Below are 27441 nucleotides of genomic sequence, written 5' to 3'. Positions count from 1 at the left end.
CTACTTGCCACGTTCAGTTAAATTGTGTAGGCTTTCTATTGATCTTGCTGATTTAGATCTTGTGTTTACCTGGATCAAGCAAGAGATAGCAATATATGCTGTGCTGTTAGGAAACTAGACCTAGACTCAGAATTAAGAACTGATCAGAAACAAGCCCTTCTGTTTTCAGTTGAGGGAAGTGAGTTTGAGATGACCACAAACACAAGAGTTACAGGGCTGGAAATAGAAAACTGGCATCTCTATCCTTATCTAGTACATTCCAGCCTGGCAGGATATAACATGCCAGGATAAAAATCAGTTATTTGCAAATTATTTCTTACAAGAACCATAATTATGTGTACCCTTCATATTATTCCTCCTTTGCTTTGTTTCCAGTATAAGGCAAGCCAAAGAGGAAAAAAAAGGATAGTAATTTCTGAGCTAATATATCAGACTTTATTATAAGATATATGCATGTGCTAAAAACTGACATGGTATATAAAAGTATAAAATGAAAAATAATTCTTCTCATCCCCATCTGAGTCTCTGACTTAATTTACCACTTTCTTGTATATTCTGACACTTAAAAGCAGAGAAACTTACGGCAAGTTGCTTCAACTCTGTGTCCCACTGAATGTCTTGGAGATCTTTCTATATCAGCACACAGGATAGTATTCCATTGAACTGAACAACTATGACATATTTTATGGGTCCTCATTGAATGGACAACTAGGCTGTCTCCAGGTCTTCACTATTTTAAATACTGTTGCAGTGAGTGTTGCTATACGTATCTTTGTGTACTTCTAATTCTTGAATCATCTCCACTGAGGCAGTACGGTGTAGTGGTTAAGAACACAAAGTCTAAAGCAGGATGATTTCAAATCCTACTTTTATCCTGCATTAGCTGAGTACTTACTATGTGACATTCACTGGAGATTGGTGAAGAAAACATTAAAATATCTCATCATGTGCAAGTCTTGTCTGCTGGAAAAATTCTTGAGAGAATTTATGAGTCAGAAGATTTTAAAATTTTGGTATTTTTCACATGCTTTCAATAAAAGTTGTCCCAGTTTCACACTTTCAGAAGGTTGTGAGAGCTTGTTTACCTGCACACAAGGTAACACCAACATCAGGTACTACCAAACCTTGTCAAGCCAGTGGGTGAAAACAGTCATGGTGAAAATGGTCATGAGATTGTTTAGGTGTTTCGAAACTGAATGACAAGGCAGTTTTTGCCTCTGTTGAATTATTTTGGTTCTCTAACAAGTGCTATTTGCACTACATTAAAATGCTTTCAGTATTGTTTGAATCATTTCTGCATTTATACAATTGTTTTGATATATAGGAATACTAGGAATTGCCTTTTTTTAAAAAAATTTTATTGGGGACATTCATAATAAATTGGAGACATTTATTTTTAAATTTATTTAGTGTGTTTCTCCAAGGCCCATCAGCTCCAAGTTGTTGTCCCTCAATCTAGTTGTGGAGGGCACAGCTCACTGGCCCATGTGGGCATCTAACTGGCAACCCTGTTGTTCAGAGCTTGCGCTCTAACCAACTGAGCCACCCCGGCTGCTTGGAATTGCCTTATTTTGAATATTAATAATTATCTATGATTTTGGAAAATGTCAATTCTATTTTATATTGAAAGATGATCAATACCTTATTTTGTTACTTATTATGATCATCCCCAGAAAATAGTCAATATTTCAGGATAACTGAATAAAATGTGAATTGAAAATCTCCGTATTTCAAAATGGGCAAAATAATTAGGTTTCTTTGGTGTAGAACTTCTGATTAAACGCTATAAGAAAATATTGGCTTTAATTATGTTTATATTAAACTATATTTTTAATCAGCCCTTTTATGTAAATGAATTTGATTTATAATAATTGGTTAATTTATTAATATTTATCAAACTTCTCTATACATGCCAGGTACCAAAGACATGAAAATAGGTATGACAAGGTTTCTGGCCTCAGGAGCTTAGTTAATTTTAGGGAGAAGATTCAACATATAAATATAGCTACAATAGTGTAATGAAAGCATTACACAGTAATTGGAAAACACAAAAGAAGGGAAACTGTTCCAAGAAGGGACAGAAATAGGTCGTCAGGCAAAGCATGAAGTACTGTGTTTTGGTTACTTGTAAAGGAAATGTAGGTATTTTCGCACGTTGGTAGAAGGGTCAGAAGAGCAGAGGTGTGTGTGAATGAGCATGGTATCTTTGGAGACCTTTCAACAGTTCTGTGGGACCTGAGGTGTAGGTCCAGGCATGAGACTGGAAAGGAAGAGAGAAGTCAGATCATCAAGGGCCTTGGTAATACCCGTGCTGGAGTCGAGTGAAGATACCTGGATGGAAGGAAAGGCTGCATGTCAGATGATCAAGTAGAAAATCATTTTAGCTGTCTGTTGAGGAGGATCTCAATCAAGGAAGTAGGATTATTTCCACAAACTGAGATTACTTCAAATATTTTAGAAGACATCAACTTTTTAGCAGTGTGAGTAAATATGAAGTGTTGGAGGATAGGAATTTTAGAAGATGGTCTTATATAAAAGATTCCTGGCATTCTTATTGTGTAATTCTAATCTTAAGTACCATTACACATTTTAGACCATTTCCTTTCATCAGGGTCAAGAGGGTACTTCCTATATTCACTGCGTAACAAATGTTTAACAAAATGTCCATGTAGAATACTTGTGTTTCCTTTTTTTCTGGTGAACTGCTAACTTTTTGTTTTTTTAATTTATTAATCCGCCATCTTTTTAATTTACTAACCCATCTTTTAGTTATTTTTTAATTTACTAATCCACCTCTCGGTGAACTGCTCTAGAATACTTGTTTGTTGTAGCTTTGTAAAGGGTATAATGGGTTTGCAAAACTACTATCTATGTTGACATTGTGTTTTTGTGTCGCTGAGCAGGATGTGATGGTGGCAGGTGGGATGGAGAGCATGTCCAACGTTCCCTACGTAATGAGCAGAGGAGCGACACCATATGGTGGTGTAAAGCTTGAAGACCTTATTGTGAAGGATGGGCTAACCGATGTCTACAATAAAATTCATATGGTAATTACCGCTTTTTAACGGGGAAATGCCATCTAGTGTACAATACTGCCTGAGCTTTAAAATTACATGTATTTTAGAAATTAAACTGAAGGATGGCCTCTATAAATATTGATTTTAGCCATTCAGTTTAGGAAAATAGTTTCCTGTGCTCATTGCAACATCTTGACTCAATTGAATAAATTGCCCTATGCTGGAATAGGGCATTTTCTGACTTCTAATAATAGATTGTATAACTATTTAATTATTTGCCTTTAAAATAGCAACTTCTGGGCTACTTCAAGTACTTGAAGATGAGACATGATAAAAAGTTACCTAGTATAGAAAAGTGTATTTTAAGAAACTAAATTTATCTTCTAAGTATTTTATGTTATGCAAAGGTAATCGGTTTTTTAAAAATTGCAACTTTTATCAGGGGAACTGTGCTGAGAATACTGCAAAGAAGCTGAACATTGCACGAGATGAACAAGATACTTATGCTATTAACTCCTACACCAGAAGCAAAGAAGCATGGCAAGCTGGAAAATTTGGAAGTGAAGTTATTCCTGTCACAATTTCAGTAAAAGGTAGAGGGATAATGTTCCAAAATAGATTTTAGTATTTAGTACACTTTACATGTTGCTGAATTTTTTATGTTTAAACTTTAAATCAGTTCATTTTAACTGAGGACACTGACACCTCTCCTTATGGTTAATTAAAGGAAACGTTGCCAGTTCAGAGATAATATAGTTCAATTTAATATAAGATTTCAACTCAATTGCAGATTCCACTAAGCATATTATTTTAATTTGAGAAATGTATTTATTAGAACTCTTTCTAGTGTAAGTGACAGACCACACATTAGCTTGATGAAAGGGATTAGAAGGCTACTGGGGATACCTCTCAGAACTGAGGGATGTACGGCAATAACCAGGCAGCTCTGGGAACTTCAGGGATTGGAACTGGGTACTTAGTACTATTAAGACATGCTCTCTTGGCATCCCAGTGCTGTGTGCTTTTGTGCTTTATTTGCTCAGGCTTCTTCAGTTGCTGACTCCATCTCTAGAGTCACATCTGTAGGGCTGTCAGTCAAAGAGGAAAGAGATCTCACCAACTCCAGCAGAATACATCCATAGTAAGGACTCATTAACTTGGTTTAGGTTACATTTCCATTCTAGAAATGATTCCTGTGCTCAGAATGATGGGACACTGAGCTTAGCCAGCCTCAGTCGGACATCTATCCCTGGGGTCAGGAGCGTGGGATCTGTGATCACAGAAGGAGGTGGAGAGAGGAGAGAATGGGATGCAGCTGAAATAGAAGGTTTAAATTGAGCTAAGTTACTTAATAAACTTTAAGACACTAACAGAGATGGTAGATTCTACAGTAGAATTTACTCGGAATGGTTTAAGGTATGCAGGCATGGAAAGGGAGGCATAGACTACTACCAGGCACAGTTTCTTGTACAACAGTTTGTTACTGAATGACTAACTGTTGTCTTGACTGGTGATTACTAAACTTAAAAATTTTTGTTTTAGGTAAACCAGATCTAGTGGTGAAAGAAGATGAAGAATATAAACGTGTTGATTTTAGTAAAGTTCCAAAGCTGAAGACAGTTTTCCAAAAAGAAAATGGTTAGTATTATCAAATGATGCGTAAGAAAAATATGGGAGTGAGAATACTATATCTAGTCTTGGAATTGCCTAAGGATTTTTAAAAAGTAATTCTAGAAAACATCTAGATGTTATTTAACGTTTTCAGCATCTTAGGCTCAAGTAAAATTAACAAAACAGATGACATTTATCCAAAATATATTTAAAATTGCTTAACAGTTAATACCTTCAGCAGAGATTCTGGAATGACTATAGAATTGTCTTCTGCATGCAGTTCATCCTGAGAGTTTATTGTGATACATAATAAAAGTCAAGTTTAATATTATGTTAAATATCTATAAGCTTGAGTACTAAGATGACAACTGTGTTATTCACTCTTGTATCGCCGGTGCCTGGCATGTAGTAGGTCCTCATAAAGAATTATTGAATGTTAGTAGAAATGGGATCTCAGTGTTCTTAATGGTTTCGAAATCCTTTGGGGAAAAAAGTCAGTTCTGCTTTTAAAATTGGCTGTGTACAGTTGTGACAATAAACTGAAATTTTCTTGATTGAATTTTTCGAAACCAACTATAGAAATAGATCATTTTTTTAAAAAACATGTAAAGAAAATTAATATTGCAAGAGTGTATTTAAAAAATTTTAGCAATTAGAGGGTCTTCATTGATATTTTAAAAAATAGCTTAATTGACATAATTTACACAATGTAAAATTCTGCTTAAAAATGTATGCTTCAGTAATTTTTAGTATTCACTGACATTTAACTTTAAGTGATTGTAGAGAAGAAATATCTGATTTTGACACTGACTTGAAAAATATTATGTCTGCTCTATGGTGGATAAGCAAAGAGACTCCGGGGAGAAAAAAATATGAACGGGTCCTAATCTTTGAAAAATTGTCAAACAGCATTTACCCAGTGTGTTATGCATGTGTTTCTGAGCTAGCTTTGAATAAAATGTTACAAAAGATTATTAACAAGAAAAGGCATTCTCACATTAACTGTGTTGTAGTTAGCTATGTGTTTCCTGAGGGCAGGAGTTACCTTCATCCGTATTTGTAATTTTCCATGTACCTAGTTCAGGCAGTACTCTGTAGGAATTTGTTACACTGGACCAAATGAATTCAACGTGCAAGAATGTTTTGACCTCGTGCTCACTGATGCTTTTAGGCACAGTCACAGCTGCCAATGCCAGCACACTGAATGACGGAGCTGCCGCCGTGGTTCTGATGACCTCAGATGCCGCCAAGAGACTCAACGTTAAACCACTGGCAAGAATAGCAGGTAGAAAATGTTCTGAACTTGTTTATTCCTAAACCTCTATTCCTGAAACTGAGTTTCCTTGTTGGTAATACAGAATGGTGAAGTGGCTATTTCTAGCAATAGGAATAGTGGCTATTTCTATTCTATAGGACAGAATTTACTGCAGATCTTAATTGAGATAGAGGATCCTTTAATATTTTTGTTATGATTTGCTTTATATAAGAGTAAGCTTTAAAAATCTTTTCCTATCCTGTATGATGAGTGGGAGACTACATACAGCGTACATGTTTTACCCCGGCACTGTGGGGAACGGTAGCCAGGTAGAATCCCAAATACATAAGAAGAATATGGGGTTAGGAGTCTAGAAATGAAATCTAGATATTCTGACATTTACTAACTAGGTGGCTGTGGCATACCTAGTCTCCTTAAGCCTGTTTTTAGCTGTAAAATCTGCCTTGTCTTCTTCATAAGGAGTTAGATATTTTGTTACTTTATACAACCTTGTAACTTCATTTTATTCTTAATTTAGATCATGGTTTCTTAACCTCGGCACTACTGACATTTTACGACAAATAATTCTTTGTTGTGGGGCTGTTCTGTGCATTGTAGGATGTTCGGCAGGATCTTTGGCCTCTACCACTAGATGCCACTGTGACATTCTACCCGTTGTGACAACTAAAAATATCTCTAGATAACACTGGTGTCCCTGGGGACAAATTCCCCCTACTTGTGAGAATCGGTGGCTTGTGTTATAATTTTATAAAGTGAAGAATCTTAGAAAAGGAACAAATATATTTACATATATTACAGGGGTTAGGAAACTTCCATTTTGTGCATATTATATATAACAGTTGTTAGATATAGCTTTGGATGTCTATAAAAACAATTTTAATGACTTTTTTTTTTTATAAAGCATTTGCTGATGCTGCTGTAGACCCTATTGATTTTCCAATTGCCCCTGTATATGCTGTACTTAAGGTGAGAACATACTCCATTATACCAACTTATGGTTTGCTTATACCAAGGTTGCAGGTTTTAGATTATTTTAAATATTATTCATCTCCCAAAGCATAGTGATAGCTTGAATTACTTGTAAGTTACATACCAGTATGGTAACCACAAAGCAGCAGGTTGGTATGGCAGAGAAAAAAAGGAAATGCTGAGGGTCCTGGTTCTAGAATTCTAAGAGAATCTCCTTGGAGAGGTCTCCATCCAGAAAGGGAACTGCCGGGAGCCAAGTATTAGAGCAGAAGTAGAGATAGAGAGAACCGACCCACTCCAAATTGTCAGTCTAAGTTTCTGTGTTAAGATCACAGGGAAAGAGAGTCCTGAGGAGGTTTAGGGATCTCAGAAGATTCCAAGAAATATTCCCTTTCAGAAGGAAATGGAAGGCCTCATCCAGGCGAGTGAATGAACTTCACAGAGCAGCACCGAGTTTGAAAAAAAAAAAAGGCAGAAATCAGTGGAGATTGAGGATAGAGAAGGATCAGAAACAGTGGAAGGTGATGATCTGTGCAGATGTGGCAGACCTCAGAAAGTGACAAAATTATACAGCTGCAATGAATGCATCACATTGAAAAGCAAGGGTGATAAACAGTTCAGGACTCTGAAGATAGACTCCACGTCCTGACCCCAGCTAGATTCTGAGAGCTGGAGAAGTAACTACACTGGGTGCCATGTTTTGTCTTGTGCTATTGGAACAGAGGAAGCTGAACTGTACAGCTTAGAACGTTACCTGAGCTTACTGGAGGAGGAAAATAAGGGGCAGGAATAGTTTTCATATTAATTTTATTGCTCACAACCAAAAAACTTCTAAAGAAAAAGGGCCCTAGTAATATTTTATGAAGATAATAGCATAAGGATAATCACTAGCACTGCAACACCTTCCTGCGTATGAGGAACTACCAAAACGAGATATTTTAAAAGATTTTAAATAAATAATTTACAGTGAAATTATAATAGCTTTTAATATGTGTGCCCCAAATAACCACACATAACTTTTATAAAGCAGAAACTATAAGGGATGCAATAAAAACCCACAAACCTCCTAACAGGAGAGAATAATATACCTCTTTCATGTGACAGATCAAGAATCTAGAACTAAGCAACATATAATCAGTAAAGTAGATCTTAATATGTGCCCCCAAGTGCCTGTTCTTTTCAGGTACCCATGGAATGTTCAGGAGAATCAAGTTTCTCTCTCTCCAAAATAGAAATAAGATAGTGCAAACAAAATCCTTTGATTATAATGCAATAGTGAGGAATTAAAATCAGAACATAAAAAGACCATTCCTGCTGAAAACTAAGAAATTCCACACTTAAATTTATCTATTGTATCAAAGGGAAATACAAAACAAACTTCTGGTCAAGATGGTGGAGAAGGTAAATGCTGTGCTTGCTTCCTCCCACAAACACATCAAAATTACAACTAAATTATAGAAGAGCCATCACTGAGAACCACCTTAAGACTAGGTGAACAGAAGTCCTATAACTAAGGACATACAGAAGAAGCCTTTTTGAGGTTGGTAGGAGTGGAGATGTGAAACAGACCAGTCCCACATCCACGTGTGGTGGTTAAAAATTGGGCAGGATATCTTGGCTGTGGAGGTCCCCCCTAAGGCACGAGGGGTCCCAGCCCCACACCTGGGACCCCAGCCCAGGGCTCCAGTGCCAAGAACCAGAGTCCCTATAACCTTTGGCTGTAAAATCAATGGGGACTGTGGCTAAGACTGAGGGCTGCTAGAATCCCAGGCAGTCTTCATATAGGGCTTGCGCAAGGATTGCTTGCTCACAAACACACTCATTCTGGGCTCTGGGGCAACAGCTCAAAGTACCAGGGACACAGAGGGAAAAACTAAATTGACTAAGTGCAGAGAGAAGGCTGGAGGGGCTGGGGTTTTGGCACAGCTCTCTGGCGGCTGAAGTAGTGGTGGGTGCCACTGTTCCTTTGTTGAGCCCTCCCCTCTCCCAGCTGGCAGGCGGTGCAAAATCGAGCTCTCCTTTAACCTAACACCATTTGCTCCACCCTGGACATTGCCTGAGACCCCGTCCTACCCAACTCATGCACGAGGTCTGAACGTTTTCTAGTAGCTTTTCCACACAAGTGGCCTGCCTCAGCTCGTGTTGTGGACTTTCTTATAATCTTTCAAAGGTCCACAAAACCCAAAGAAGCAGATGGCTTCATTATGCCCCACACCTCTTGCTAAACGACCAAGCTAAGCACAAGCAGCGACCAGTCTTGCATTGTTAACTCCCATAAGGTGGCCCCAAGTTTGGCATAAATGGTGGCCAGTCTTGGCTTGGAAAGTAGCTTCAACTAAGTGGCTACAAGCATGGCACAAGTGGCACCTGGCCCCAGCTCTCACTGTGGTGCACAGCAAAGGGTCCCAAGCCTGGCACTAGCGGCAGCCAGCCTCAGTTCACAGCATAGCCTCTGCCAAGCACCTTCAAGTCCAGGAGAAGTGGAAACCTACTGCGGATCACTTTGTAGCTCTTACCAGGCAGCACTAAGCCAGGAACAAATGGTGTCTGACCTTGACATGCACAAGAGACCCTCCTAAGAGGCTCCAGAACAAACACACCTGGTGGCCAGCTTCAAACCATGCCACAGCACGCCCAACCACCTGCACAAATGACACATCTGAAGGGCTGACTGGACAGGCACCAGAGCCCTACTAAAGCGAATCCTGTTCTGTGGGGTCTCTGCACAGCAGCTCATCTGCTGTAGCCATGACCAGCCCTCGTAGCCAATCAGCCTGAGGGTCTACCACCTACTGATGTGCCTACACCAGATAAGACTCAATTACAACAGGAGGGTACACACGACCCACATGAGGGACATCATGGAGCGCTCAACTCAGGTGACCAAGGAGATGGGCCCCACAGGACACCTTCCACATAAAGCTACTCCTGCCAAGACCAGGAGACATAATACATTTGTCCAGTTCTCCTGAAGCTAGGACTTCAGTTTTGTTGATCAGATTCATGCATGTAACACTTGAATTCAGAACTGAGTTGTGGAGGTGCGGCAAGATGGTGGAGTACATGAATGCTGTGTTTGCCTCCTCCCATGACTACGTTAAAATTACAACTAACTTATAGAACAATCCACCTGGAGAACCATCTGAAGACTAATTAAACAGAAATCCTATGATTAAGGATATAAAGAAGCAGCCACATTCACCGGTAGGAGGGGCAGAGACGCGTAACAGGCTGGCCCCACACCGAATGTGTTTACCTGAAAATAAGACTTAGCTAGAAAATCAGCTCTAATGCATCTTTTGGAGCAAAAATTAATATATGACCGGGTCTAATATAATATAATAATAGTATAATATATAATATAGTATAATATAGTATGTAATGTAATGTAATAAATATATATAATACCGGGTCTTATATTAATTTTTGCTCCAGAAGACACATTAGAGTTGATTGTCCAGCTAGGTCTTATTTTGGGGAAATGGTATGTGTGGTGGATGAGAATCAGGAGGGATATCTAGGCCATGGAGGTCCATCCTGGAGTAGTGAGGGACCTCAGCCCCACACTAGGCTTCCGAGCCCAAATACTGCGGGGAAGAGGAGCCCCCACATCTGGCTGTGAAAAAGTGGGAACTTACACCATCTGGGTGAGAAGGAAGGCTGCTGGAAATACAGGCGTGCTCTTAAAGGGCTGGCACACAGACTCGTGCGCAGGTACCCTCAGAGGGATGATGACTTGGAAGGTACCAGAGATATCCAGGGAGAGACTGAGAAGTGTGGCTCCAGGGTGAGGATTGGAGGGACAACTGCCATTTTCCCTGTGTAGAATCCTCTTCTTGGGCAGCCGGTAGGCAGGTGACATGATTCTTGTGTTGAGCCCTCCCCCACACAGCCAAAACTGAACCTGCACTGGCCTGGTGAACTCCTCGCCCCACTCTGGTAACTCCCTGGGACATTACTGCACCCAACTTGCACACCACTGGAGGCAATTTCTGAGACCTGCAGCCAGCTCCACCCCGCCCACTGCAGGAGTCTCCTTCAGCAACAAACAGCTAGCCTCAACTTGCAGGCTACCAGATGCACTTTCACAACCAGCAGCCATTCACAGTCCTCACTAAAGTGTTTCTTGAATAACTCTTGGGTTGGTGGACCCCAGGAAGTCAGCGGCTGGCCTTGGTGTGCTCTGAGCCTTTTGCTGAGTAGCTCGAGGCTCATCACTAGCATCAAACCAGAATTGACATTAACCTGGTAAACACTACCTGCCCTGCCCTGGTGACTCCCTGACACCCTGCTTCACCAAACTTACCATTAAGGGACATTCCTGGAGCATCTGGCTCAGGTGACCAGGGACACTGCCACATAATGTCACATTCTGCCAAGACAGGCAGACATAGCAGATCTACCTAATACATAGAAACAAATACAGGGAGTCAGCCAAATAAGACAAACATCTCAACTGAAAGAATAGGACAAAACTGCAAAAAAAGAACAAAATGGAGATAAGCAATCTACCAGATGCAGAGTTTAAAACACTAGTTTATAAAGATGCTCAGTCAACTTTGGGGAAGAATAGATGAACTCAGGAAGAATTTTCACAAAGAGATAAAAACCATAAGAAAGAACCAGTCAGAAATGAAGAATACAAAAACTGAAATGAAGAATGTCTTAGAGTGAATCAACAGCAGATGAGGTGAAGCATAGCATCGAATCAGCGATTTGGCACCCAGTTGGAATAGCAAGGAAAAAAAATGAAAATGAGGCTAGTTTGAGAGACCTCTGGGACAACATCAAGTGTAACATTCACATCCTAAGTGTTTGTCGATGGATGAATGGACAAATAGGAGATGGTACATATATACAATGGAATATTGCTTGGCCATGAAAGGCAATGGGTTCTTGCCATCTGTGGCAACATGGATGGACCTGGAGGGTGTTGTGCTGAGTGGAGAATGTCATACAGAGAAAGATGCCATGTGATTTCACTTACATATGGAATCTAAACAACAAAATAAATGAACAAACAAAACAGAAACAAACTCATAGATACAGAGAACATTTTGAGGTTTGCCAGATGTGAGGGGGGCTGGGGGATGTGTGGAAAGGGAAGGGGTGAAGAACAAATTGGTAGTTATAAAATAGTCATGGGGATGTAAAGTACATTATAGGGAATATTAATAATATGGAATATAGTCAATAAATATGCATGGTGTCTGATGGATACTATACTTATTGAGTGATCGTAAGTTACATAAATGTCTAATCATTGTTGTACACCTGAAACTAATACAACACTATGTCACTTGTCATTGAAAAAAACAAAAACAAAAAAACATGTATATATAAAGGGAAATACAGACCAAAATTGCAGAATTCCAAGAGAACAATGAAAAAATTTTAATGTTAATTATTTGAACATAATCTATATTTTTAAATATTTTAGGTTCTTAAAGATGTAGGATTGAAAAAAGAAGATATTACAATGTGGGAAGTAAATGAAGCCTTTAGTTTGGTTGTACTAGCAAACATTAAAATGCTGGAGATTGATCCCAAAAAAGTGAATATCAATGGAGGAGCTGTTTCCCTGGGACATCCAATTGGGTAGGTAAAATCATAAAGGAAAATCTCTAACTAGGTTAATGGTTGCTTTATATTTCTATCTAAACTTAAACTGCTTCATGTTAATTTCTATTACTCTGGGTTTAACAGTTTTCCTTCCTACCCATCCTTCATAAGGCAAACACCATGTGTGATAGGATCCAACACTGAACACATCAGTCACATTTGTTGCTTAAAAACTTAATATTGTTTTATGCTGAAGAAGATTTAAGATTAAAGTCTATGCTTGGGCTTTTAGAAAAGCTGTAACCAGATTTAAAGCTTGCGGTCAAGATGGCAGTATACGTAAAATTTGTACTTGACTCCTCTCACGACCACATCAGTATTACAACTGGACTACAGAACAACCATCACTGAGAATCACCTGCTAGCTTAACAGAAGTCCTATATCTAAGGATATATAGAAGACGTTGAGGCTGATAGGAGGGGTGGAGACATGTAACAGGCTGGTCGAACACCCATGACCATTAAAAATCAAGAGGGTTATCTCAGCTTCAGGGGTCTCTCCTGAGGAGCCAGGGGCCCCAGTCCCACACCATGCTACCAGCCCAGGATTCCAGTGCTGGGAAGAGAAGTTCACACAACTCTGGCAATCCAGTGGAGATTGTGGCTGAATGAGATGGAGGGCAGCTGGAGTCCCAGGCATTCCTCTTAAAGGGCCCGTGCACTGACATACTCGCTGATGGATTCACTGGCTCTGAGCTCAGTACTGGAGCAGCAGCTACAAAGGCACTGCAGACATATGGGGAGTAACTGAATAGTCTGGCTTCAGAGTGAGGGCTGGAGGGACAGCTTTCTCCTGGACTAAGGGGCTGGCAGAAGCCATTCTTTTGTTGAGGCCCCGTCTCCCTTTATGCAGATGTAGGTGGCCACTGTAACTGAGTACACATCCACCTAGCTAACACCATTTGTCTGCCCTGCCCTGGTGATTCCCTGAGACCCCCACCCCACCCAACTTGTGGGCCAAACCAAGCCGCTTCCATTGGCTTTTCCATGCAAACAGCTGGTCTTGGCTCATCCTGTGGACTTTCCTAAAATCTCTCAAATGATCACAAAACCCAAATAAGCAGCACGTGGTTTCTGCATTTCCCGTACCTCTGGTGAGCAGCCCCTAACCCCAGCACTAGTGGCAATTGGCCTCAGTTTGTGGCTTGGCCTCTAGAGGCCCTCCAAGACAAGTGTGGGTGGCAGCTATGTGGATCATGCCAGGTGGCCTCGGGCAGGGCACAGACTGCGGCTGAACTTGGCCTGCAGCGTGGCCCCTCACAGGAGGCCCCAAGGCTGGCACATCCAGTGACCAGCTTTGGACTGAGCCAGAGCATTACTCAGCTGCTAGTAAAACAACTTACTAATAAAGCAAATCTTACTCTGTAGGGTCCCTGTTTCCAGTTCCTTCACTGTAGTTATGGCCAGTCCTTACAACCAGTTAGCCCGAGGGACAGTCCCTCTCACTGATGTGCAAACAGCAGTGAAGGCTCAACTACAACAGGAGGGCACACTCAACCCAAACAAGGGATACACCTGGAGCACCCAGCTCAGCTGACCAGGGATATTGTACCACTGAACCCCACAGCACACCTACTACATAAGGACAATCTACTAAGACCAGGAGACATAGCAGCCCTACCTAATACACAAAAACAAACACAGGGAAGCAGCCAAAATGGGGAGACAAAGAAACATGTCCCAAGTAAAAGAACAGAACAAAGCTCCAGAAAAATAACGACAAAATGGAGACAAGCAATCCAACAGATGCAGAGTTCAAAACACTGGTTATAAGGATGCTCAGTTGTATCAGTGAGAACTTCAAGAGATAGGAGAAATGGAAATGGAAAACATAAAAAAGAACTAGTCATAAATGAAGAATAACTGAAATGAACATATGAGAGGGAAACAACAGATTACATGAAGCAGAGGATCAAATCAGCAATTTAGAAGATAAAGTGGCAGTAAAACACCCAATCAGAACAGCAAAAATCAAGAGTCCAAAAAAATGAGGATAATTTAAGGGGCCTCTGAAACAACATCAAGCATATCAACATTTGCATCATAGAGGTACCAGAAAGAGAAGAGAAAGCATGGAATTGAAAACCTATTTGAAGATACAACAACAGAAAACTTTCTTAGCCTGCCAAAGGAAATAGACATACAAGCCTAGGCAGCGCAGAATCCCAAATAAGATGAACCCAGAGGTCCACAGCAAGACACACTGTAACTAAAATGCCAAAGTTTAAAGACAAAGAATCTTAAAAGCAGCAAGAGAAAAGCAGGTAGTTACCTACAAGGGTGCTCCCAGAAGACTATCAGCTGATTTCTGAACAGAAACTTTGCAGGTCAGAAGGGTTGGCATGAAATATTCAAAGTGATGAAAAGGACAGACCTACAACCACGATTACTCTATCCAGAAAAGCTATCATTTAGAATTGAAGGACACATATACAGCTCCCCAGACATGATTAAGCTAAAGGAGTTCATCACAAACAAACTAGTATTACAGGAAATGTTGTTAGAAGGACTTAAGATGGATTGGGGGGGAAAAAAAAAGTTGGGGCAGCAATACCGTACTTGTACCAGACAAAATACACTTTCTGACAAGAGACAAAGAAGGAACCAGTAATCCCATTTGTGGGTGTTTATCCAGAGCAACCCAAAACACTACTTTGAAGAGACACATGCATCCACATGTTCACTGCAGCATTATTTACAATAGCCAACATATGGAGGCAACATTAGTGTCCATCAATGAATGAATTAATTAGAGATGGTACATATATACAATGGAACATTACTTAACCATAAAAAAGAATGAAATTTTGCCATCCGCAACAACATAGATGGATCCAGAGGGCATTGTGCTGAGTGGAGTAAGTAAGACAGAAACAGACAAATGCTGTGATTTCATTACATGTGGAATCGGAAGAACAAAATAAACAGACTCATAGATACAGAGAACATTTTGATGGCTTTCCGATGGGAGGGGAGTTGGAGGATGGGTGGAAAAGGGGACAGGATTAAGTAGCAATTAGTAATCACAAAATAATCATGGCGATATAAAGTATAGCATAAGGAATATAGTAAATGATATTGTAGTAACTATGTATGTTATCATGGGTACTGGATTGGGGTGATTACATCATAAGTTGTATAGATGTCTAATCACTGTGTTGTACACCTGAAACTAAGATAATACTGTATGTCAACTGTAACTGAAAAATAAAAATTAAAAAAAAATAGCTCATTAGAAATAGCTGTAACCGGGGGTGACCAGTTAGCTCAGTTGGTTAGAACGTGGGACTGATAAACACCAAGGTTGCTGGTTCGATCCCCACATGGGCCACTGGGAGTTGTGCCCTCCTTAAAAGAGTCAACTATGCCATTGTAGCATGAAAGCAATATGTAACCAATGACCATGGCTGTTTCCCAATTGAAAAAAAAATAGCTGTAACCATTCTAGAAACAAGTTTCTTAAGTTTAAGAAAAGTATTAATAATTAAATTCAGCTACAAGATATGGCTAATAAACTTTTCAAGAAGTTAATTTGGAATAGAAACATTTTTTATACTGATAAATTTTATAATTTATTAAAGAACCAAAATGCTTTCTTAATCCTAGGATGTCTGGAGCCAGGATTGTCGTTCATTTGGTTCATGCCTTGAAGCAAGGAGAATACGGTCTTGCCAGTATCTGCAATGGAGGAGGAGGTGCTTCTGCCATGCTGGTCCAGAAGCTATAAGACAACCTCTGTTGTTTAAGGCGACAGCCCTACATGGTCAGAAAGGCCTTCTGTAATCAGTGTAACTACCTTGGGTCACCTTGTACTCAAAATGTTTCTTTTTTATTATTTTCTATTTTAATTATTTTTTAATAAGATGAAAAGTTCAAATCCCCAAACCTTTTGAAATTAGAAATAAATTTTTTCTTCTGATTTAAGCTTTTTTAATCATTAGATGTTTAACATTTTTATATTATAAAGTTGTAATATTTTAAATATGAATGCAAACTTAGTGATGTATACATAGCAAGGAGCTACCATTTTAGAGAATAATTTATATTTTTGAGGATTGTTAAAGATATTAATGTCATCTATAGCTAATTTAGATTTAGTAGACTCTTTAATGTGAGGGTGGCTGCACTGGGCAAGTAGCAATGCTCCATACCATTAGTGAAGAAGCCACAGACAGTGTGTGCAGTGTTGTTAGAAGAGGAGAAACCCATGCACTCAGGTCTAGAGTGGGTGTAATTTCTCCTAAGATCAGCATTCAGGATTTGGGGATGGATGGGTTCACAGTTAGAAAATAATGGGGTTTGAATTCTGAATTACTATAGCAGCACAGAAAATGGGAAAGAAGATAGAAACTGCTCAACTGAATGGATATATAAAGGGAAGAGATTACCACTTCCCATTTGCCAGAATGCCTTTTCTTTTTTCTTTTTTTTTTATATATTTAGTCCTTTTATTTTGCCCAGAGAATATATTGTGAATTTGAAGTTAGAAAACTAGTTCTTTTTTTTTTTTTTTGGATTATTATTATTTTTTTAATTTAATTTTATTTTTTATTTTTAATTTATTGGGGTGACAATTGTTAGTAAAATTACATAGATTTCAGGTGTGCAATTCTGTATCACATCATCCATAAATCACACTGTGTGTTCACCACCCAGAGTCAGCTCCCCTTCCATCACCATACATTTGAGCCCCCTCACCCTCATCCCCCACCCCCCACAGAATGCCTTTTCTTAAGCAGGATAAAATGCAGCTCAAGTATTTATAATTGCATTTTACCTGGAAAAAAACATACTGTAGGCAGGGGCTGTGCACACACCAACCTCAGCTGCAACTCTGGGAAGGGAAAGCTCCAACTAAAGTTAAGAATAACAGTAGTAGGGGAGGGTACAGAAAAGATCATTGTATATACATATCTTGGCAAATAAGTCACTGTAGATCCTTATCTTCGAAGGAAAAAAAGACAATATGTGGGGAAAACAAAGAAATACTGGCTGGCAGAGTACTTTCAGAAATATCTGTATAGCAATCACAGCTAACTTCTGTGGCTCATTATGTGTTAAGTACTGTCCTAGAGGCTTTATATGTATTAACGCTTCTAATCCTCACAAAAACTCAAGAGGATTGAGTTATTACCATTATTATCCCTAAAAACTCATGAAAAGCTCTCTGACAATTCTGGGAAAAACTGAAGGTAGGAAATAAAAAAAGATATAGAATGAACAAATAAATGTTACTTCTTAAAAAGAAAGAAAAGTAATATTCTGAAGCAATAATTACAATAAAAAAACTCAGATTTTTTTAAAGTATTAAGTGGGCAGAATTTTGAAGGCCTTATTTCATTAGCAAAATTAAGAGAGAATCATGCTAAGACAATCTGGAGAAAAGATAGAGTAAAGGAAAAAAAATCTTTAAACATCTAGGTAGAAAAATGGGTAGTCTTAGGCCTTATTTCTGTTATATTAAATGCCAGAAGACAAGTGACCAATATCTCCATAGTATTTTTAATGGAATAAAGTGACAGATACTAGAAGGTATCTAGCATGCAAGAGCTTAGAAAATATAGCACTGTGATGTTTCCTCCAAAAATGACAGGAAAAAAGAATCAAAATTAAGAATTCCGAAATAAGAGTGTTTAAAAATTTTTCAATGATTAAGGACTGGCTGGGGAGGAAGGGAAGGTAGTGATAAAACAGAGATAGAAATTTTATACTTGGATGAAAAATGCAGGGGTTCACGTGCTGATCCCTCATGCAGTCTAAATTCTGCATATAACTTTTGACATCCCAAGACTTAGTTGTCCCTCAGCAAGGGATTGGTTCCAAGACCCCCTGTGGATATAAAAACCCAAGGATACTCAAGTGCCATATATAAAATGGTGTACATTAATGCATACAATTGGCCCTTCACCTCCGCAGACTCTCAACTGCGGATTGGTAACAGTGCAGGTATTTATTGGAAAAAATCTGCTATAAGTGGACCTGTGCAGTTCAAACCCCTGTTGTTTAAGGGTCAACTGTATATGCTAAATAAAAGCAAATGCCCGTATAAATAAAAATAAGTTCTACATTTTAAAAGATAAAAGCTGAAAAGCCTAATTATAAAGTAAAAGAGGCTGACTTCTAAATTACTAGAAATCAAGGCAGAAAATGTTAAAATAGGACAAGAACTAATCTCTATAAAGAAAAGATTATTCAAATGAAGTTACAGAGAACCCGAAGACAAGTAGAGGGACATAGAGTAAGTTGTTTTTATGGAGGATGACAAGAGAATTTAGCACACAACTAGGAGCTGACTGTGATCCTTACTGGAGACCAGGGACCACTTCCACCTTCGGACTTAATACAAATTGCCAGTATCTCCCTAGAAGGAGCTTGTACACATGTCTGTCACAACAGCTTTTGCAGATGCCAACCAAGGGACAGGCCTTTGGATAACCTAGCTTTCATGGCCAACAGGGCTTGTATTCATAGGTCCAACATAAAGTATAGCAAAGAAACAATTATTAATGGGCACAGGACCCCTGCCCATGGCTATACACTTGGGCCCAGTGCAGAAGGAGACGCAAAAATCCCCATCTCCCTGAAAGGGTCCAAACTACATACTTTCCCAGCTGCTGTCTGATGGTACAGGTTCCAATCAGTCTGCATCTAGGTGCTGACTGCTATTCTTCCCTTTAGGACACTGACAGGTTTTGGCAAACCTTCCACTATCTGGAGTCACAAAGAACAAAGAAGGCAGCATGGACAATTACAAACGTTTAAGAGACAATAAGGAGTCCTGAGTAGGCTGATTGATATTATTCATGTCCTACAGAAGACAACTCTGTCAAGACTGGGAGGGGCAGCTGTTTTATCTAATGCACAGAACCAACACAAAGAATAAAGGAAAATGAAGAAATAGAGGAATATGTTCCAAACAAAACAAGAAAAACGACAGAAACATAACTTAATGAAAAAGCGGTGATATACCTGATAAAAATTCAAATTGATGGTCATAAAGATGCTCAATGAGGTTAGGAGAACAATGTATAAAGAAAGTGAGAATTTCAAAAATGAGGCAGAGAATCTAAGTACTAAACAGAATTCAGAGTTGAAGAAGTCAAATAAGTGCACTGAAAAATTCAACACAGGTTTTCTACACCAGACTGTATCAAGTGAAAAGAAGAAATCTGTGAACTCATAAAGAAAGGGCAGTGAAATTCATCTAATCAGAGGAGGGAAAAGAATAAAAATGAGTGAAGATAGCTTAAAGGCCTATGTGATATCAAGTGGGCAAATATATGCATTATAGTGATCCCAGAGGGAGAGGAAAGGAAAAAAGTTTATTCAAAGAAACAATGGCTGAAAACTTTGATAACCTAGGAAAAGAAACAAAAATCAACACAAGGAAGCCCAGAGAGTTCCAAAAAAGATGAGTGCAAAGAGTCGCACGTTGAGACACATTACAATTATAAAAGTAAAAAGACAAGGAGAGAATCTTAAAAGCAGTAAGAGAAACAATGTGTTATGTACAAGGGAATCCCTCTAAGACAATCAGCAGATTTTTCAGCAAAAACTTTACAGGCCAGAACAGAAGGGAGAGGCATAATTTATTCAAAGTGGTGAAAGAAAAAACCACCAACTTATAAAATACTTCACCCAGCACAACTGTCCTTCAGAATTGAAGGAAAGATAATTTTCAGGCAAGCAAGAGCTGAAGTTCATCACCACTAGACCAGACTTATAAGAAATGTGAAAGAATCTTCTTCAACCTGAAATGAAAGAACACTAATTAGTAACAAGAAAACATCTGAAAGTGTAAGTTGCACTGGTAAAGATAAATAAATTCAGAATACTCTAATGTTGTAATGGTGGTGGGTAAATCACTTAAAACTCTAGTATGAAGGTTAAAAGGCAAAAGTATTAAAAATAAGTATAACTTCAAAAATTTTAATATATAAGGAAAAAAAGGCATGCTACCTAATTCTAAGTAAAGATATAAAAAAATAACTAAACAAAAAAAAAATGACAGTACTTACCCCATTTTCCAAATTTTGATGTCTAAATTTGAAATCAGAAGTAAATTCATCTCCTTAAATGCTTACATGGTTTTAAAAGAAAAAAAAATCAGATAACTCAATTTAAAACATTAAACATGAAAAAAGAACTCTGAGGAAAATAGGAAACAAAGCATAAATTAGAAATTAGTAAAGCAGAAAAGTATACAGCTGTCAAATATAAGAGATGATTTTGTCAGAAAAAAATTAGTCACATCTAATTTAAAGAGAACACAAGTAAATATTAGAAAGAAAAAATACTTTTAATTCAGAAAAATCTCAAAGCCTGACTAGACCCATCAGCCTGGAAGAAATTTTGGGGGAAAAACTGATTTTCTTCTACAAAAGCCTCTATGCCTAGATGATTTTATCAGTGATTTAGTTTCAAGGAACAGTTATTTCCCACTCTAAATAAACTGCTGCAGAAACTAGGATTAAAATACACCATCAGCTAGAATACCAGCTAATTGTTAAAGTGCTTATGTTCCAGACATTCACTTAAATGTTTTACATATATTGTCTTATTTAGATATTGCATTAATCTTAAAACAGGTATTTATTATTCCAATAGTCAGATAAACTAGAAAGAGATGGAAAGTTCTAAATTCATTTAAAAAATTGGCATAAGCTTGAAACCAATCTCATTAGAAGCAAATATTTAAATAAAATGTTGACAAATCAAATTTAGTTATATTTAAAAAATCACTAAGAGTGCAAAGTAAACAATATTAGGCTTATTAATATAAAAACATTCGTAGGGTTAATAAAAATATTTAAATTGATGTTAGAACAGTACCTAATTAAGTTAAACAGATACTCCTAATGTAAATTCTTAAAACACTATAAACAAAAGCCAACCTTATACTTAACATTACATTAAAATGAGAAATAAGATAAGGAAGCCTACTTTGATCATTATTAGTTGTATTGGAAGTGCTCATCAGTGTAGTAAGAAATAAAGCTGGAAAATAATTATTTAGAGGTGATATACCATTATGATTATACCATAAGGAAAGCCATTAGCTCTAATAGTTACCTCAGTAGGGCCCAAATATAAAATAAAACATAAATAGATTTCTTAAAGTAATTGAGATGGCATGTTGCTGGCACATCTTTAAAAAACAGATTAATGTAACAAATTGGAATCCAGAAGCAAATCCAGATATACTCGTAAACAGCTTATGACAATGGTAACAATGCAATATATTTAGGAAAGGATAGTCTTTCGTCAATAAATCGTGCTGGATTAATTAGATATCCCTATGGAAAATCAATTCCAGATGGATAATTAATGAAAATACAAAAGATTAAACAAATCTAAGAAAAATATGGTAAAATATTTAGACATCTGCTATGCATCTGGAAAAGGACTTATATCTAGAATACAGAAAGAACACCTACATATCAGTAATAAAAGGCACACAACCTATAAAAAACTGGGCAAAACACATGAATACTCTACACAAGGAGATAATCCAAATAGCCAATATAAATTTGAAATGGGGTTTAACTTTATCAGGAACAATCAAATTAAAATCACAATGATACCAAAATACTCCACAAAATGGCTAAAATACCAAGTATTAACAATGATGTGGAACAATTAGAACTCTCCTTGCACTATTGATATTATCATTTGGTACAGCCATTCTGGAAAACTGAAAAATCTGAATAAGGATATATACAACCCTAGAATCCAGCAACTGAAAAGTATAATACAGTAACCAAAAAACATGACAAGAATATTTAGAGGTTCTAAATTTATAATTGCCCCAAACTGGAAATAATTTAAATTTTCATCAACTATAAAATGGATTAACTGGTATACAATGGTATAATACAATGTGGATAAACAATGAAAAAATACTCAGCACTGAAGATGAGAAATGAATTATATATGACGTGAGTGGATCTTGCAATGTCGAGCAAAAGCAGTTATAAAAGACTATATACTGCATGAATCCATTATACAAGGTTAAAAAAACAAAGCTGCAACTAATATGGCGCTAGAAGCCAGGATAATTGCCCTTGGGGCTAACAGTTACTAGAAGGAAGTATTAGGGAAGTCTAGCCTACTAGAAATGTCCTATTCTTGATCTGGGTAATTAAGTGGATGTCTGTACTTTTAGACAATTCATTGAACTGTATTCACTTAATAGTTTGTGCACTTTTCATAAAAATTTTACGTTAATTAAAAAAGCAGTAACCAGTTTAAACAATGGAAAGAAGAGTTCCCTAAAAATAACCACAAACAACAAAATACTCAGGTTATCAAGAAACTTATGGTAAATACAAAACTATTGCATACCATATCACCAGTACGATTTCCTTTTTTCAGTATCAGGTTAACTTATAGGTTACTATACTTCAAATGAATGCTCCAACGGGACTTTAACTTGAAATAATACAAGTGATTCTAAAGTTAATCAGGGAGCATAAAAGGGGTGAGTATTTAAAAAAGTTAAGTTATAATGGACATAAAGCTATGATTAAATCAGTGACACAAAGTAATCTATTTACCATAGTATATAGTGTATGTTTATGTGTAGAAATTTAATACAGGTCCAAAAATCTTTGATTTTATACATTTATGGTTTGCTGGGTTTCATAATTCAGAATATTTAGGATTTAAAAAAAGTATATATATCATATACCTGTAGTTGAATCTGAAACAGTTGAATCTGAAACAGCATACAAATTAAGCACATTACTACTTTTCCAGCAAAATATGAATGTTCATATCAAACGATATAAGGACTCATGAAGCCTCAGTCAAATCAGGTCAGGTTTTGCCATGAAATGAGTTTTGATGGTAAACTTAGGGGAAAAATATTGGTTGTCAGAGCCTTTTGGATTTTAGAATTGTGAATAAAAGACTGTGCATCACTACAGAATAAGAGACATTCTAAGTAAATATATAAGGGGGAGAGAAACCTTATTTTAACCAATTATACTGAATCAAGTGGTAAAGTATTTAGGGAAAAAAATGTAGTTACTTACTTCACACCAGATATCAAAATAAATTACACATTGATTAGGAGCTAACTACTAATTTTAACAAATCAAGAAATAAAAGTCTAGAATCAGTGATGATATAGCTGAATATATTTTCAGTAAGGGATAAGCATATGCTATAGAAAAAAATGACAATTTCCTGGCAGGAATGTAAATTAATTTTCTGGAAGAATTTGGCAAAATGTATTCAGATCCTTAAAAAAAATGAACATTAATTTTTTGATTTGGTAATTCCACTCTTTAAAATGTCTCCTAAGGAAATAACTGGTAGCATAAACAAATATGTATTTACATGTACATTCACTACTTTTTGAAAAATAGCTAAAAACTGGAAAATACTTGATACTGAGGTAAAAGAAGCATTAGGAAGTTATATTTACAGTTTAAGTTCAACTAAGTAGGAAAAATAATTTAGGAAAAAAAGACTAGCAATGTGTCAAAATGTCAACCAACATTTGCAAAAAGAAAAACGTCTATTAAAAGAGGAAGCATAATAATAAAGTCAAAAGTTGATATATAATTTCAAGAAATTGGGCTTGAGGCAGAAAGATAGTGGCTTGAGAAATGGATGAATGCAAAATATATAGTAACATGCCTTTAAAATTACTCCTATCAAAGCTTAAATCTTGGTCTTCCTAATAGTTCTAGCACCCAGTCTTTGGCTGAATGCTAATAAGATGCTTTTCTGATGTACAATTTCAACATACTTAAGGGTTCCAACAATATCCAGGGCTAAAATAATCAAATGTTTTAACTGTAATTAAGTCTTGTAAGACTTCTTAGATTTGGCATATACTTGACTACATTAACCACTAAAGTGTACAAACTAACGAGTGCATCTTTACATGTAGTAAAAGTAGCCACAAGTTGTTTGTGGTATACTTTAACCCTGAAATGTTGTCACTGGACATTTGAGTTAAAATAGGTTACCAGGTACAATACTACAATTAAGTCCAGCATGCTTGGACTTTTAAGGTAAAATGGGGATTACGGTTTTGGTCTTGAACATAAATGAAAGCTGTAAGTACAAGTTGTCTTTGGATTCTATCTAGTGGCTTCTGGCTAGTGAACTAAAAATTTTGAAGAAAATGATCTTATTTTACTTGTATATGAATTCTTAGTATGTAGCACATACAAAGATACTAACTGAATGAAAAGAAAGTCTGTAATTTTTAACATGTGAACTGAAAAAGCAAGAATTGATTTGCAAAGGAATTTAATCAAAGTATCTAAATGAGAATGACTGCCAAGATGAAGGAATTCAAACTTTAAGTTAATGAAAATATTTATTCAAACCTAACTGTATTACAGTATCAAACTGAGTTAAATAAACATTAAGTGTGTATTTAGTTCCTTAGGAATAGACCACTGCCACATCATGAAAATGTCTTAACACAAATTTCTACAGTAAGTTTCAGCAATTAAGATGTGATTTATACAATGAGAAATGTGTTAGAGTAAGGATGGATTTTGTTTTTTCAAGGCCCAGTACCAAAAAAAAAAAAAAAAAAAAAATAGTTGCAGAAAATGACTTGAACAGTACATAACACCTGTAGGAAAAAAACCTTAAATATACTGATATTTAACCATACAAAAAGCACTTAAGAGAACATATCTAGGCACAATTGGTCAGGTACTAATTATAATTTCTGTTCTCATTTAAAGATTTAAACCAATTCATCAACTTTACTGATGTGTGTGAGTCCAATACAGAGAAGGCACCTCTTTCTTTTTTTAGTAACTACAGCATTTTAAGGGGCACAGAAGACAATGTGCTATATCTCAGTACAGATATAGTTATTTAAAAGCCCATTTTAGGAGAAACTACATTCAAATATAAAACTATAATTTCTCTTCTTACATCTTATGATGGACATGGCTTTCTAAAAGGACACCAGAAGTTAATTCTCCACATAAGCTTTAACACAGAATATAAGATTTAAATTACATGTGCATTGGTCACTACTATGTAAGGAGTTCTATGAATTAGTGCAATTCTTTAAATCCCCAGTATTTAGGGGGAAAGTATATACATCCGAAGAAATCTCAACTACTACATAACCAAAGTTTTTATGGCTCAATAGTCTAAATACTTAAAAGTCCTGTAAAAGATCTCTTGCAAGTTATAAACAAAAGATGAAAACACTCAAATGGTTTACGAAACTCTCTTTTTAAAACAAAGAGACCAGATCAACCAGAAGAAGTATAAAATTTCAGGAATATAATCTTTACTTCAATTATAAGAAAGGGTGATAAAAGTATTCACTGTAGAAAAAAACTGTTTTTTTTCTGATTGCTTCACTACCATTTGAGGCGGTTATCACTTTTGTTCTCCTTAGTGGCTAAGTCTTTAAATGTCTTGTTGGACAGTTACTGAAGGCAATTTATAAGGAAAAACATTATTTTCCCCCCAATAGTGAGAAACTATTCCAGATAAATAAGCCTCAGAATTAGGGATCATAAGTCAAAAAACACAGTGTAAGAACATTAGGTTGATTTAACCTCTATTTCAACAAAATTTACACAATATTTACAATACGCAATTGTCAAAGCTATACAATTTTGCAGATTGACTTTACTTACATTTCTGCAAATTTTTTTTTCCAAAATAAAAATATATCAAGTAAATCTATTTACAAACTAGGAAGCTGCTTCAGAAACAGCATGCTTTAGATATAAAGTGAAATTTCAGTACGTTGAAAGTGCAGGTCACGCTTTCAGATTTTGTCAATATCTCATTTACTATACTCGTAGTTGTAAGCGATACGAGTTTTAAACAGCTACTGTTTTTATATGTTCAGAATGTTTACTCATCATAATGCAAGGATAACAAAAATTTGTCCACATCCATTCCAGCTGGAAATGAACTGGGTAGCTTCTTTTTCTATCAAAAAAAGAAAAAATAAACCTAAGTTAACATATTGAACTCAAACAAGGCCAAAAAGCTTTCTTAAGTCACTTAGAACCTTTATCAGTTCTCCCATATACTACCAAAATTGTTGCCAATTTTTTTCAGTTCATTAGAATTTTGGTTATATAGAGAAGTAAACAAATTTTATAAACCCAAGGCTAATAAAATATACTTCAATGGTTCTTCCAACATTAGTTGAGGGCAAAAGACATTATACAAGTCTAGAGTGTATGAATGTTGAATGAGACAAGCTAGAATATACTTTCTGTAAGGCGGTCATTAATGCCAAACCATAAATCTTAGAAAGTTTTACTAAGATTTTAAGAGTAACAGGTACTTTTCAAGTTCCAAACACTTAACATACACTGGACACTTGACAAACACTACACTTATTCCTCACAGCCATCAGGTCAAATGTGTGGTAAACGCCTGCTAAATGATGCAGCTGAGACTAAGAAAGGCTATGGGCTTAACTACAAAGAACCAATAAGCAGGAGATTCAAACCCAAGCTTGCAAGGAAGCAAAGCCAAGATTCTTTCCCTGATACCATAATATTTCAAACACCTTTCTTTCTATTCACTTACTAAATGGCTAAATAGATTTAGAAAAAATGGGTTTCATTTATCAATACTATCCCTGCACTGCCTTCCTACAGATAACCATGGTTAAAGAAAAAATAGGTAAATTTAGTTTTTATGCTGCTCCAACATAGAGCCTATGAAAAACATGGCAGGACATGTGGAAAAAAACAAGACGTAGGAGTTGCAAAGTAGTTTCTTACTTGGTAATTCCACACACAGTAGTGGCTTCCCAATCTTTCATGCCTTGTAATTTCCCCCACAATAAAAACTTCTTGTCCTACCATGACAGAAATTAAAACTTCCTTTTCCCAAGTAAGATGTTTATAAATAAATGCTTCAGCAATTGTTTTGAAAATGCTGTTTTACCTGGACAACTTCTGAGTACCACACCGGCTGAGAGAC

At 36.8% G+C, this 27441-nt stretch overlaps 2 protein-coding genes across 6 annotated transcripts in view; one reads left to right on the top strand and one right to left on the bottom strand.

The window, feature by feature from the left end:
- ACAT1 (acetyl-CoA acetyltransferase 1) overlaps positions 1–16349 on the top strand; it is a 35001-nt gene extending 18652 nt beyond the window's left edge. For both annotated transcript variants that reach the window (XM_033120693.1, XM_033120692.1), the window contains 7 exons: positions 2904–3047; positions 3460–3610; positions 4560–4655; positions 5800–5913; positions 6806–6870; positions 12314–12471; positions 16102–16349. In XM_033120693.1, coding sequence (XP_032976584.1) covers positions 2904–3047; positions 3460–3610; positions 4560–4655; positions 5800–5913; positions 6806–6870; positions 12314–12471; positions 16102–16222 — 849 coding nt within the window. In that variant the 3' untranslated portion in view covers positions 16223–16349. The remainder of the gene's footprint in view (positions 1–2903; positions 3048–3459; positions 3611–4559; positions 4656–5799; positions 5914–6805; positions 6871–12313; positions 12472–16101) is intronic.
- Positions 16350–21206: 4857 nt separating this feature from the next.
- Positions 21207–27441, bottom strand: part of LOC117030287 (protein NPAT) — a 49164-nt gene continuing 42929 nt past the window's right edge. For 3 of the 4 annotated variants that reach the window (XM_033120291.1, XM_033120293.1, XM_033120292.1), the window contains one exon: positions 21208–26430. In XM_033120291.1, coding sequence (XP_032976182.1) covers positions 26353–26430 — 78 coding nt within the window. In that variant the 3' untranslated portion in view covers positions 21208–26352. Of the gene's footprint in view, positions 26431–27441 lie in introns of all 4 variants that reach the window. The other variant, XM_033120294.1, reaches the window with a different exon arrangement.

This window comes from Rhinolophus ferrumequinum, chromosome 11, assembly GCF_004115265.2.
Source record: "Rhinolophus ferrumequinum isolate MPI-CBG mRhiFer1 chromosome 11, mRhiFer1_v1.p, whole genome shotgun sequence".
Lineage (NCBI taxonomy): Eukaryota > Metazoa > Chordata > Mammalia > Chiroptera > Rhinolophidae > Rhinolophus > Rhinolophus ferrumequinum.
Note: the sequence above shows the minus strand (reverse complement) of the source record. Positions and strands in the feature narration are given on the sequence as shown.